The sequence below is a fragment of the Salvelinus fontinalis genome, chromosome 41 (assembly GCF_029448725.1).
Source record: "Salvelinus fontinalis isolate EN_2023a chromosome 41, ASM2944872v1, whole genome shotgun sequence".
Taxonomy (NCBI): Eukaryota; Metazoa; Chordata; class Actinopteri; order Salmoniformes; family Salmonidae; genus Salvelinus; species Salvelinus fontinalis.
Genome location: NC_074705.1, coordinates 24,230,989 through 24,244,547, shown reverse-complemented (window position 1 = coordinate 24,244,547; position 13,559 = coordinate 24,230,989). Strand labels below are relative to the sequence as shown.

Below are 13,559 nucleotides of genomic sequence, written 5' to 3'. Positions count from 1 at the left end.
TAAATAAAGGTGAAATAAAATACATTTAAAAAAATGACGACACAAGCTTGGCACACCTGAATTTAGTTCAATCTTGGTTTCATCAGACCAGAGAATCTTGTTTCTCATGGTCTGAGTGTCCTTTAGGTGGCTTTTTCCAAGCGGGCTGTCATGTGCCTTTTACTGAGGAGTGGCTTCCGTCTGGCCACTCTATCATTAAGTAAGGCCTGATTGGTGGAGTGCTGTAGAGATGGTTGTCCTTCTGGAAGGTTCTCCCATCTCCACAGAGGAACTCTGGAACTCTGTCAGAGTGACCATCAGGTTCTTGGTCACCTTCCTGACCAAGGCCCTTCTCCCCCGATTGTTCAGTTTGGCCGGGCGGCCAGCTTTAGGAAGAGTCTTGGTGGTTCCAAACTTCTTCCATTTAAGAATAATGTAGGGCACTGTGTTCTTGGGGACCTTCAAAGCTGCAGAAATGTGTTGGTACCCTTCCCCAGATCTGTGCCTCAACACAATCCTGCCTTGGAGCTCTACGGACAATTCCTTTGACCTCATGGCTTGCTTTTACCTCTGACATGCACTGTCAACTGTGAGACCTTATAAAGACAGGTGTGTGCCTTTCCAAATCATGCCCAATCAATTGAATTCACCACAGGTGGACACTCAAGTTATAAAAACATCTCAATGATGATCAATGGAAACGGGATGCACCTGAGCTCATTTCCGAGTCTCATAGCAAACGGTCTGAATACTTATGTAAATAAGATATCTGTTTTTTACTTTCAATATATTTGCTAAAATTTCTAAAAACCTCTTCGCTTTGTCATTATGGGGTATTGTGTGTAGATTGATGAATATTTAAAAAGAAAAATCAATTTTAGAATAAGGCTGTAATGTCAGAAAATCTGGACGAAGGGAAGGGGTCTGAATATTTCCTGTATGTCAAACTGACCTTGGATTGGTGCTTAAGGGCCACACATCATTCGGCACCTAGACACAGGGGAAGGGACTGTGATTAAGTTGTCTGAGCGTGGTCTGAGATGTGTCTTTGTGTGTGACCCCTTGGAATGCAGTGACTTGGAAGAAGAGTAATGTTCTGATAAGGAGCAGCCCGTCCCATGTGGTCAGGGCTGAGGGGGAGCAGCACTCCCTACTGATAACCCAGATGAGGTCTGGAGACACCGGGACGTACTGCGTCACCGCTGTCAACGCGGCCGGGAAAGCATCCTGCAACGCCACGCTCTACATCAAACCAGGTGAGCGGGGTTACAGACAGACACACTCACAAACACAGAAGGCCATACATTCTAGTTGATCAATTGACTAGGAATCAAAGGCACACCATTTTTTGGGGGTCTGGGATGCACACACACACACACACACAGACACACAGACACACAGACAGACAGACAGACAGACAGACAGACAGACAGACAGACAGACAGACAGACACACACACACACACACACACACACACACACACACACACACACACACACACACACACACACACACACACACGCGCAAACACCACAACTCCCCATCCTAATCCCCTGCCAGCTCTGCTCTGACATTTTGTCTTCATAACTACAAAGGGGCATCCCATTCCAAGCCCCATTCACAGATAGTTGCCATGGCAACTCATAATTTGTGAAAGGCATTTGGGTCCCCTGGTGGATTTCAAAACAAAGATTTTTCTGCCAGTCTCTAAAGGTCCCCGGGTTTCAGTCAGTTAGGCGGATGTTCAAAACTGGGGATTAGTCTTTGTCAACAGAATGAGTATTCCTCTTGGACATAAAACTTTAGTTTGTGTATTATTAGCTGAGCTGTCTGTTGGTTCGGTAAATACTCAATAGTTTGAATTGGGGTTATATAAAAAGATAAATCACACCACAGCTCTCAATGCAGACAAACAGTACCACTCCTGCATCAAATCAAAACGCAACCACAGTCCTTTCCAGTCACTTGAGTAATGGCTGCAATAATATAATTATTACCTCAAACCGAAACACACAGATCTCTGTGACAATCCAATATACATACCATATGCTCATAAATGTCTCTCGCTCTCTTAGAGCCACTTATTCCATATCTTTTGAGGAAGCCAAACTATTTAAACTTCCTTTGAATGTGCCACAACCTCTTTATCCAGGCCTGTAATGTCTCTGCACAGTGTTATCCTGCAGAGTGAACGCTACTGCTGTAGTTTTCTGGCACCAGCTCAGCGTCCAGGCCTGCTTGGCCATATTAGGCCAGTGGAGGCTACCACTAGGTATTTATAGCAGCCTCTTGTTCTCAATGGCGGTCTGTTGTATGTCCCAGTGTGAGATTAATGTTACGGTCACAGACCCTTTCTTTATCTGTGATGATTCCACCCTGAGATGCTAGAGTCAGGGGGGTTTGCCAAACTCATGCACAGCGAGATTATGAGTCATGTTGCTATGGTTCTGTGGGGTGGGTGAGGATTTTGGCACATCAAGTTGGGATTTATACGGTTGTCTATTAGAGGAGATTCAGGGTATTAAACGTATCAATTTAACCCATGTACATCAAATGCTGAGTTTTTGCAACTGGAATATATACCCACAATGTGAGATGCTTTCCAAAAGTCTTTGGTGTTTAGAATCACATAAATACTGCAATATTGCAGTCTGACTTGATTTTATCATTTAAAAAGAATGTATCAAAGCCTTTAGGCTACAGGGAATGTGGGTTGATGTAATATTGCTGGAGGACAGAGAAAAGGAAGAAGAGAATTTGGAGCTGAAGAAGAAGGAGGAAAGTGAGGGAGAGAGGGAGAGGAGGATGAGATTGAATTGATAGATTATTAGAGCAGGCTAGGAAGGCTTGCTTCATGCAGCATTTGTGTAATCGTTGGCAGCATTACAGGAATAAAGCTGGTGCTGGTTGTCTGTGCACAGGCTCGACTCAGACATGTAACTTCTTAGGTGAGTCCTCGATCTCCACATCGGACACTTCTTCGTCATAGTTAGAAGAAATTGGAGCATTTTAACATCAAAGGGTTTTCACTTGTTTACTCATTCATTTCTGGTTCTACGACCTCTAAACATCTAGAATGTCTGTATGTCCTCTGTTCTTTCTGCAGACGTCCTTGTTTAGCTTTAGTCTCTGTGATGTTGATCACTTTATCTCTTCATGTGTATGGCCAAGCAATCGAAGCAAGCAGTTTCTATATATACTAAGCTACCCTGTTCTTTTTCCTAACAGGAGAGAAACCTTTCATATTTTATCTATAGCTTCTGTCGATTGTTCTCGTTCGATTGTCAGAACATTGTCTGTTTATCTTGCCAGTGAAATTGAATTCTGGAGCCCATGGTTTTGTAAAGAGGTGGCTGCTACAATACTATGGTTCCTCTGTGGAGCTAAATTAACTGTGACTTGTGGAGAGGCTGGTGGTGGAGACAGTGTGTCTCCTGTGGCGCTGGGCTAGTCTCACAGAATGATTGGGTCAGGGATTAGGGGATTAATCCATTATCTGTCCAGAGCTGGTCACTTCAAAGGGTCCCTCAGCAATGTGTGTGTGTGTGTGTGTGTGTGTGTGTGTGTGTGTGTGTGTGTGTGTGTGTGTGTGTGTGTGTGTGTGTGTGTGTGTGTGTGTGTGTGTGTGTGTGTGTGTGTGTGTGTGTGTGTGTGTGTGTGTGTGTGTGTGTGCGCGCGCGTGCATCCCCATCGTTCCAGCCAAATCGCTCATGTCTTCAAACACTCTTGTCACCATGGTGATACAAGTAGAGCAACACACAAGCAGAACAGGAGACAGTGGAGCACTCATACGCTGCTTGTATATTCTAGCAATTCAGTTAATGCTTATTGCTACATTCTCTGGGTTTTATGCCTCACAAACACTATCAAGTTACAATGCGTCCATTTTGTTAACTACGTTGCCATATCGGGCTGGTCCATAAACGTCTTTGTGGAATTATTGTGAGTAATGTTTGATCTATATTACAAAATGTATTTTTATTACCCTGCCTCGCTCTGTGTTGCATAGACAGGACAATGCGCTTGTTCTGTTCATTTTGATACTGTAAAGGATGGTGCTCACACGGGGCACCATTTTGTAGGGACCAGTGGAGGCTGGTGGGAGGAGCTATAGGAGAATGGGCACATTGTATTGGCTGGAATGGAATTCATGCAGATGAGTCAAACGTGGTTTCCATATGTTTGATGTGTTTGATACCGTTCCATTACAACCATTACAATGAGCCCGTCCTCTGATAGCTCCTCCCACCGGCCTCCTCTGGTGGGGACATCCTTAAAATACATTCAAATGATACATTATATGGTAAACAAGTATTATGTTGTTTCTCCAGAGCTGACCCAGGTGCATGGTGGGAAGCCGAGCAGCTTGCCCCTGGTGGAGGTCACGAGTCCCCTCCAATCAGACGAGGAGTACCTGAGCCCCCTGGAGGAGGTCATGGAGATTGGAGAACCACCCTCACGAGGGGTGGGGCCACAGTCTAAATATGCGTTCTTCAAAGATCCTCCCTCCTTTCAGGTAAAGAAGATTCAGGGGGCATCTCAATAGTCTAAGGGGGATTTCTTCCCTCGCCACTGAGTATTCAATGTACCGGCTTTTAGACAGTCTTAGTCTTTTGGTTTGATAGGCAGCACTGAATGACCACGGGGTGACAGAGGGACAGGAGGTTACCATGTCTGTCAAAGTCAGAGGACAGCCTAAACCTATGGTGTACTGGTAAGAATACAGTATTCAGTGTGTTTCAGTACAGTTTGTCATGTCTTTCTCTCGTTTGCTTCTGCAAGAGCTCAGAATGTACCTGTTTTTATCACCTAGGTTGAGGGACAAAGTGACCCTAAAAACCAATGGCAGATTCATTGTGCGTGAGACAGAGGACGGCACCAGTGAAATGATCATCACTTCAGCACAGAGATCTGATGCAGGACTCTACACCTGCAAGATCATCAACGAATACGGAACCAAGCAGAGCGAATGCAAACTAGATGTCAAAGGTAAAGATCACTCCAAAATCCACAAGACCAGCGTCAGTGACTGACCATTAGGGTTGGTGCCAGCTGCATTTTGAAAAAGCTCAAAATCAAATCAAAGTGTATTGTTATCGCAGGTGCAGCAAAATGCTTGTGTTTCTAGCTGCAACTGTAACAGATCTGTGTTGGTCTCTCCTCTGTCTTTTCCCCAGCCTCCCCGGCACAGGAAGCCCTGGCTATCATCAGAGAGGTGCGAGACGTCGCGGTGAGGGCCGGAGAGTCGGCCATGTTTGAGTGTCACATGACCGGGCCTCTGGATGTGGAAGTAGACTGGCTGTCCAATGGGAAACTGGTTCAGCCGGCACTGCTCAACTGCAAGATGACCTTTAACGGGAAGAGGTGGGTAGGACTAGACCAAGGCTCTCCAACCCTGCTATTGCTCCAACACTAATCTAGCGTACCTGATTCTAATAAGTAGCTGGTTGATAAGCTGCATCAGGTTTGTTACAACTGGGGTTGGAGTGAAACCATACAGGGGGGTAGCTCTCCAGGAACAGGGTTGGAGTGAAACCCTACAGGAGGGTAGCTCTCCAGGAACAGGGTTGGAGTGAAAACCTACAGGATGGTAGCTCTCCAGGAACAGGGTTGGAGTGAAACCCTACAGGAGGGTAGCTCTCCAGGAACAGGGTAGGAGTGACACCCTACAGGAGGGTAACTCTCCATGAACAGGGTTGGAATGAAACCCTACAGGAGGGTGGCTCTCCAGGAACAGGGTTGGAGTGAAACCCTACAGGAGGGTAGCTCTCCAGGAACAGGGTTGGAGTGAAACCCTACAGGAGGGTAGCTCTCTAGGAACAGGGTTGGAGTGAAACGCTACAGGAGGGTAACTCTCCAGGAACAGGGTTGGAGTGAAACCCTACAGGAGGGTAGCTCTCCAGGAACAGGGTTGGAGTGAAACCCTACAGGAGGGTAGCTCTCCAGGAACAGGGTTGGAGTGAAACCCTACAGGAGGGTAACTCTCCAGGAACAGGGTTGGAGTGAAACACTACAGGAGGGTAGCTCTCCAGGAACAGGGTTGGAGTGAAACCCTACAGGAGGGTAGCTCTCCAGGAACAGGGTTGGAGTGAAACCCTACAGGAGGGTAGCTCTCCAGGAACAGGGTTGGAGTGAAACCCTACAGGAGGGTAACTCTCCAGGAACAGGGTTGGAGTGAAACACTACAGGAGGGTAGCTCTCCAGGAACAGGGTTGGAGTGAAACCCTACAGGAGGGTAGCTCTCCAGGAACAGGGTTGGAGTGACCTGGCCTAGACACTATGAAAGGGAAAGGTGCCTCAATGCTTTTAAGTGAATTCCTTCCCTTTCCCTTGAATGAATGGGTGAGAGCGATAGAGGGTGTGCCTCAAATCTTTGAAGTGATTTCCTTTCCATGCCCCTTTCTCCTTCATCCACTCTGATCTGAGTAGATTGGATGGTTTGTCAGAGCAGTATGGAGGGGGCCTTCAAAATTCAATTTCTGATACAACAACATTTCATCAATAAGCAAACTGTGAATGGACCTTCACTTTTTCTAATGAAGGAAACAGCCCAGACAAGTGGATATGAGGCAGTGTTAGCTCATGGAGTGTGTAATAAGGTCCAGGCAGCTGACAGAGGGGATTTCTATTACAGGTGCCGGCTGCTGTTAAACTCAGTACATGAAGACGACAGTGGAACCTACACCTGCAAGCTGAGCACTGCCAAAGGTAAATGACAACTCCAGAAAAAAACTTCCTTGCTAAATAATGGGTTTATACGGCAGTAATGAATTGCTGATGTTATAAGTAATGTAATGATACAGCCACACTATTTGGCAAGAACCAAAAATGATGATCACACAATTTCAACCAATGAGTTAAAACCTCTTTTTTTTTTTTTATAATTTGTAAATCACTTATTGTCTATAAACGACTTATAAACCATTAATACAATTGCTGGTGATTTTCCTTCCTGTTCCAGAGGAGTTGACCTCCAGTGCCCACCTAAAGGTCACTCCCTCCAGGGAGCCCCTGTTCACCCGCAAGCTGGACATCCTGGAGGTCATAGAGGGTCGCACCGCCCGTTTTGACTGCAAGGTCAGCGGGTCCCCACCTCCCATCGTTACCTGGAACCATTTCGGTAAGTATCTCTCTTAGAATGTACTGTATCTCCTATTGGTACAGAATGGACAGCAAATTGGTAATGTAGGCTAGTATGGCTCGTAATGTCTCTTTGTTACCCCATTGGTTGACTCTTTATGAATCTACCATATTGTGTTTATCTCCATCCAGAGAACCCGGTGGAGGAGAGTGAGAATGTGCGTCTCCTGCAGGAAGGAGGCCGTTACTCATTGGTCATCACCCACGTCAGCAGCGACACGGAGGGCTTCTACACAGCCGTCGCTAAGAACGCACGCGGAAAGGCGGAGTGCACAGCCGAACTCTACATGCAGGAACCGCGGCCCGCTATCTCTTCTCACATGTATGGGGGAAACCATAGACGTGGGGTGATCCCACTAGTCTGAAGTGGCTTCTTCTCCTCATCTCAGTGATCTAAAAACAAATAATAGGCATGTTTCATTGTCTTCTCTTCTGTATTTCCCTTTCCTTCTGTCTCTCATTCTATTTGCTTCCTTCTTCTCTCCAGGGCAAAGCTGGAGAAGATGCCTTCCATCGCTGAGGAGCCGGAGGTTCTGGAGAGCGAGGTGGAGCAGGAGCAGAGGACCATGCCTGACTTCGTCAAGCCCTTGGCTGACCTGGAGGTGATCGAGGGGAAGGAGGCGGTGCTAAAGTGTAAGGTGGCGGGCCTGCCCTACCCCACCATCGCCTGGTACCACAACGGCAAGAAGATACACAGCACAGACGACAGGAAGATGACCCAGCGTAAGGAAGCAATCTCTCTCTATTTCTCTCTCTCTCGTTCGCTCTCACTCTTCTTCTTTCTATCCCTCCTCTACTTGCGTCATCTCTCTCTCCCCCTCCTCTACATTAGTCATCTCTCTCTTTCCCTCATCTACATTAGTCATCTCTCTCTCCCTCATCTACCTGCGTCATCTCTCTCTCTCTCCCTCCTCTACATTAGTTATCTCTCTCTCTCTCCCTCCTCTACCTGCATCATCTCTCTCTCTCTTCCTCCTCCAGACAGGGATGTCCACAGTCTGGTCATCCGCTGTGTGTGTCACGGCCACGGGGGCGTCTACAAGAGTGTCATCTCCAACAAAGTGGGGAAGGCAGCCTGCTACGCACACCTCTACATCACAGGTATGGATGGGGACATCCACCAGCAATCACAGCAACAGGTGCTCCAACCAAAAAAGCCACGAGAATCATTGTGCCAACTGATTACAGTATGGGTGTGTTGGTACATTTGTATTTTCCTTTGGTAGATATTGTTCCTGATCCCCCCGATGGTCCTCCAGTGGTAGAGTCCATAACAGGGAAGACCATAACACTCAGCTGGAAGAAACCAAAGAGGCTTGACTCTTCCATAGGTATGCCTCAATATAACTGAGAGTCACAGGGACCTGGATTCGAATCCCTTTCAGGCTACTCTACCCTCCAAATTCGCTACACTACTACAGTAACCCTCATGGTTGTACTTCCAGATGGCAGTTCTTTGATGTATGCAGTGCAACAGCAGCCTCTGGGTTCCATCCAGTGGAGCATCATAGCCTCCAACCTGAGAGAGACCACCTACACAGTCACCGGTCTCTCCAAGGGAGTCCGCTACGCCTTCAGGGTCCTAGCGGCCACCGCCAAGCTCCTCAGCAAACCCTCCCCCTCCACTGACCTCGTGCAGCTCATGGATAGAGGTGCTTATATAAGCTCCAAGTCTCTACAGTTATGTTGGAGGGTCAAAGGTTAAATGGATTTATGTAAACACTTGCATAGTGCAAAAGCAATGTCACCAAACACATTGCAGCAGGTGTACAAAAATATTATAATTACATGGTCCTTCGAGCCGGATATGTAGCCTGGAAATATAGGATCTACTATTGTGAGAGTATGATCGTCTGTCAACACATCAGAGATGATGGTTTGATCCCTTGATCATTTGACCTTTGATCCCTATCAGGTCCCTATCTGAGGAAAGCTCCCATCATCCTGGACAAGCCTGACGTTGTGTACGTGGTGGAGAACCAGTCCGTGAGCATCACCCTCACCCTTAACCACATTAATGCTGTGGTCACCTGGAAGAGGAGGGGAGTGGTTTTGCTCAACAAGCCAGGGATGTTTGAGATGAGCATGCCAGACGACGACCAACACACCCTAAAGATCCAGAGGGTGAAGAGCACTGACACCGGTCAGCTGGTCTGTACAGCCAACAACCAGTTTGGCAGCGACCTCTGTACCATCCTACTGGCCATGGCAGGTGAGTTTGGGGTCAAAGTTCACCCCTATGTGCAGATCTAGAATCAGCTAACAGCCCTGTTGCTTACTGTAACTATGACGAGGTAAAAATCCAAACTGACCCCAAACTCTCTATCCTCCTTTTCTCCCAACAGTGCGTCCTAAATTTGAGTCCATCATGGAGGACTTGGAAATACATGTAGGAGAGACATCTCGCTTTGCTGTGGTTGTCGAGGGACAACCCGATCCTGATATTCTGTGGTACAAGGTATGATAAGAGTCAATGGATGGATATCATATCATTAACCACATAAACTTATTCTGCAGTGATTAAGCAGGTTGTTGGATGATTAACTCCTTTGTGGTTCCAGGAAAACCAACCTACCGCTCCATGATAGTTGATCAAGTGGAATTGATTGTGGTTATCTGTTCTGTGGTTCCAGGATGACACTCTGCTGTCGGAGAGCAGTCACTTCACCTTTGTGTACGATGATACGGAGTGTTCCCTGGTGGTGCTGAATGCCCTGCCTGAGGACTCAGGGGTGTACACCTGCACCGCCAAGAACCTGGCTGGGCAAGTCTCCTGCAAGGCTGAACTCACTGTCCACAAAGGTCAGGACCATAGTCTATATTGTCTGAAATGTATAAGGATATATACAGATATTGGAATAAGTCTGGAAAACATCTACAAGAATGATACTTTGTGCATACATAACTGATGAATTATTGTTGATTAACACACCCTTACGGTAAGGTATTAAAGACACACTCTTGTTGAAATGTGTGCTTTTTCTGCACACTGAATATTGTTAACACAGATGTCACAGTCCCAAGGCTTTTCCTATTATTTGTTGTTGCCAGAAATGGCAGTTTTAGTTGGATTGCATCTGTTTGTCCTTGTAATATCTCAGCCAAAGCTTGTTGTAATCGAGAGTTAAACAACCAAATCTGCTCCATATGGGTTGGACCACAAGGTGTCTGAGACTATTAAACCATCTGTCAACACACACACACACACACACACACACACACACACACACACACACACACACACACACACACACACACACACACACACACACACACACACACACACACACACACACACACACACACACACACACACACACACACACACACACACACACACACAGAGACAGAGACAGAGACAGAGACAAACCACCCACCAACCCACATTAACCTTGCCCCCTGTACCAACCCTCTGCCTGTAGTCAGGAAGGAGGTGGTGGAGCCCATGGAGGATGAGGGGTCCATTTTGAGGAAGATGCGGAGGCTGACTGATTACTACGATGTACACAAGGAGATAGGACGGTGAGTCATGGACCAGGCAATCACCAACAACATCCGCTGAGCCAGGCTATCTCTTCTGTATTTAAAGGCTCTGCGAGTGGTAGCTACTATCTGTATTAAATTGCACTGTGAACGGTGGCCACAAAGGTCAGTAGGGGGAATTCCACCACACCAAACAACAACCTGACTGCATAATGATAGCAGACAGAAATAGAGGAGAGGTGGGTCACCCGTCAATAGAGGAACACATCACAAAGGCTATTTGTTTTTGTTTTTCTCTGGTAGAGCTTGGCTTGACTCACCAGAAGTTGAACAATAACAAGGTGTCACGTACCGTTTAATACTCATGTCCCTTTACTTTCTCAACTAGGACTTTTGGTTTCTCAGAACTCAACCCAATTGAAAGATTTGGTCATTCTCGTAGAGTTATTGCAATGATATCATCATTGTGCAACTGTTTTCCAGTGGGGCGTTCTCCTATGTGAAGAGGGTGTCTGAGAAAAAGGGGAAGGTGGAGTATGCGGCCAAGTTCGTGTCTGCGAGGGCCAAGAGGAAGGCCTTGGCCCTGAGAGAGATGAACCTTCTGTCAGAGCTGAACCACGAGAAAATGCTCTACTTCCATGACGCCTTTGAGAAGAAGAACATGGTTGTCATCATCACTGAGCTGTATCCTTTCACTGACTGACTCTTTGATTCATTTCAGTTGTCAGAAAATCCATAACATGATGACCTAACCGGTTCTGCGCATGTGTCCACGCACGCCATCGTGCGCCATCATGCGCATGTTGTTTTTGTCTATCCCAACCAGACGCTTTCACGACACGCAGGTTAAAATACCAACTGTGAACCAACTATATTCATTTGGGGAGATGTCAAAACACATGAAACATTCATGGACATTTAGCTAATTTGTTGCTAGCTAATTTGTCCTGGGCGATAAACCAAAGACAGTACAGTATTCAGATAGGCTAAAACTGCTTTCCAATAGAAATCCCTGATCACACTTGTAGGCGATGTCATGGCGATGTTGGCTAGCAAAGCTCATGCATAGAAACAGGTCATTGGGTCTCGCGCCGAACTGCGAATGCGCAGGACGTTAAATCAAAGGCATTCCGTCGATATAAAGTTGTTTTTGTCAGTTTGTCACTTTGACAAGATTGGAAAAATAACATGTTCAACTCCTTAAGACATTGGCTCCAATCTAGCTTGTGCCTTTAGATTTTGAGAATCATTTTTCACTTCTCAAACACCAAACCCCGGTCTAGTCTGTTTGGTCTGTTTCACAAGTGTTCCCGTAAGTCTTGCTATGTAGCACCTCTGGATTTAGAAAACATTGGTTAATTTTACCTGAAATGCTTATGGTCCTTTTTTTCTGGATCTTTGTAGAATTCTGACCCATTTTGAGTCACTCAAAATCGTGTGTTCTCTACTCCAACAATTAATCCACAGACAAAGAGGGAACCTAGTTAGGTTTTACTTAGTTTTCTTTGATTCATCTCTCCTCATTCATTCTTCTTCTTCTTCTTCTGTGGATTTTATATGGCGGTTGGCATTACCACCACCAACTTGACTGGAGTGTGGAACCCGTTCATCTTTCAATAACCCATGTGGGTATATGCTTGTAAAAACAGAGAGGCGGGACTTGCAGCACGTCACGCATCTAAAACAAAACTATTTTAGCGCCTGGATTCACAGACTCGCGCGAGCAGTTTGGATGAAATTATTGAATAACTTATGTGTACATTTATTTTGCAACACTTGCACATGCAACGTGGGCGGTCTGGTCAGCATGTAAGAAGCCATATTACAAGAGATGAACAATTTGAATGTAACATATCCTCTGAGACAGTATTGTATTGGTTGCGACAAGGTTCTTTCCCTGTTAATCTAACATATCTCATCTATGTAATACTGTTTGCATCAAAAACTAAAACCATCAATGTACTCAATTTAGCCCAGGTTTCAACCAAAAACCAACATTGTGGTTCCTAGAATTGTTTGTTTTCAAATTATATTCATTTTTGTTTACAGCTAGATCCAATATGGATCAAAATATGACATTGATCCAATGTATTTGCATAAAAACCTCTCCATGAACACACCAGAGCCAAGAGCCTTCTTCCCACCTTCTTCCCACTGCATGGATGAGAGAGAACTGCTGCATAACATTCATCTCAATGTCCTCTCCCCTGGAGGCATGACTGAACCGAAGCGCTACTTTCTCCTGACTCATCACAGATTGGTTTCCTTACCAGGAGACGCCATGTGTGGGAGTTTGGTTCATTTATTATAAAAAATGTCATTTGCCTCCCACTTGGACTATAGTGATAAGGTTATCACCATAGACTTATATAGACATTGCATCATTGTATCTGTCTCACGATGGCGCCTGTGAGAGCATGTGCAACGCCATTGAGGCCATCTCCATTTTGAAGTAGTCCACCTTCTACTACGTCTATGAGTTGGTGAACAAACTGAAAGGGTGCATAATGCCGCCTGTACTGTGTTGTTTGCTCACAAGTATAATTCATTGGCTGATCACTTCTGATAACACAAATATAATCATGTGATCCTTCCTTAACCCATAGGAAGTCCCACCCAGTTGATTACTTAAAAATGGTGAGTCCTCAATGGCTCTGCCCATGCTAAAATGGGATTTTGGGCACTAAAGTCCTCTATCTATCTCTATGGTAATTACACACTATACCTCTAATCTCCTTAACTGCTGTGTGAAGATGCCATGAGGAACTTCTGGACCGACTGACCAAGAAGACTACTGTCATGGAGTCCGAGGTTTGCCTTGGCCTGTTGGCCTTATGTTTGAGTGTGCTTTGGATTGCATGGAAAAATCAGCCAAGAACGACTCAATTATCTTTATCTAAAAGATAGCGAAATTCAGCTAAATCTTTTTTTTTAATATGTTGAGCGTACAAGAATGT

At 45.7% G+C, this 13,559-nt stretch overlaps 1 protein-coding gene across 6 annotated transcripts in view; it reads left to right on the top strand.

Annotated features, from left to right (window-relative positions):
* The window catches only part of LOC129840375 (striated muscle preferentially expressed protein kinase-like), a 62,307-nt gene that overhangs the window by 31,738 nt on the left and 17,010 nt on the right, over nucleotides 1–13,559 (top strand). For all 6 annotated transcript variants that reach the window (XM_055908201.1, XM_055908196.1, XM_055908197.1 and 3 more), the window contains 18 exons: nucleotides 1,053–1,235; nucleotides 4,311–4,495; nucleotides 4,605–4,693; nucleotides 4,793–4,968; nucleotides 5,157–5,343; nucleotides 6,614–6,687; nucleotides 6,941–7,099; nucleotides 7,252–7,441; nucleotides 7,607–7,842; nucleotides 8,101–8,220; nucleotides 8,346–8,450; nucleotides 8,565–8,771; nucleotides 9,035–9,331; nucleotides 9,465–9,577; nucleotides 9,753–9,921; nucleotides 10,542–10,641; nucleotides 11,086–11,286; nucleotides 13,356–13,413. In XM_055908201.1, the coding sequence (XP_055764176.1) occupies nucleotides 1,053–1,235; nucleotides 4,311–4,495; nucleotides 4,605–4,693; nucleotides 4,793–4,968; nucleotides 5,157–5,343; nucleotides 6,614–6,687; nucleotides 6,941–7,099; nucleotides 7,252–7,441; nucleotides 7,607–7,842; nucleotides 8,101–8,220; nucleotides 8,346–8,450; nucleotides 8,565–8,771; nucleotides 9,035–9,331; nucleotides 9,465–9,577; nucleotides 9,753–9,921; nucleotides 10,542–10,641; nucleotides 11,086–11,286; nucleotides 13,356–13,413 (2,849 nt within the window). The remainder of the gene's footprint in view (nucleotides 1–1,052; nucleotides 1,236–4,310; nucleotides 4,496–4,604; nucleotides 4,694–4,792; nucleotides 4,969–5,156; nucleotides 5,344–6,613; nucleotides 6,688–6,940; nucleotides 7,100–7,251; nucleotides 7,442–7,606; nucleotides 7,843–8,100; nucleotides 8,221–8,345; nucleotides 8,451–8,564; nucleotides 8,772–9,034; nucleotides 9,332–9,464; nucleotides 9,578–9,752; nucleotides 9,922–10,541; nucleotides 10,642–11,085; nucleotides 11,287–13,355; nucleotides 13,414–13,559) is intronic.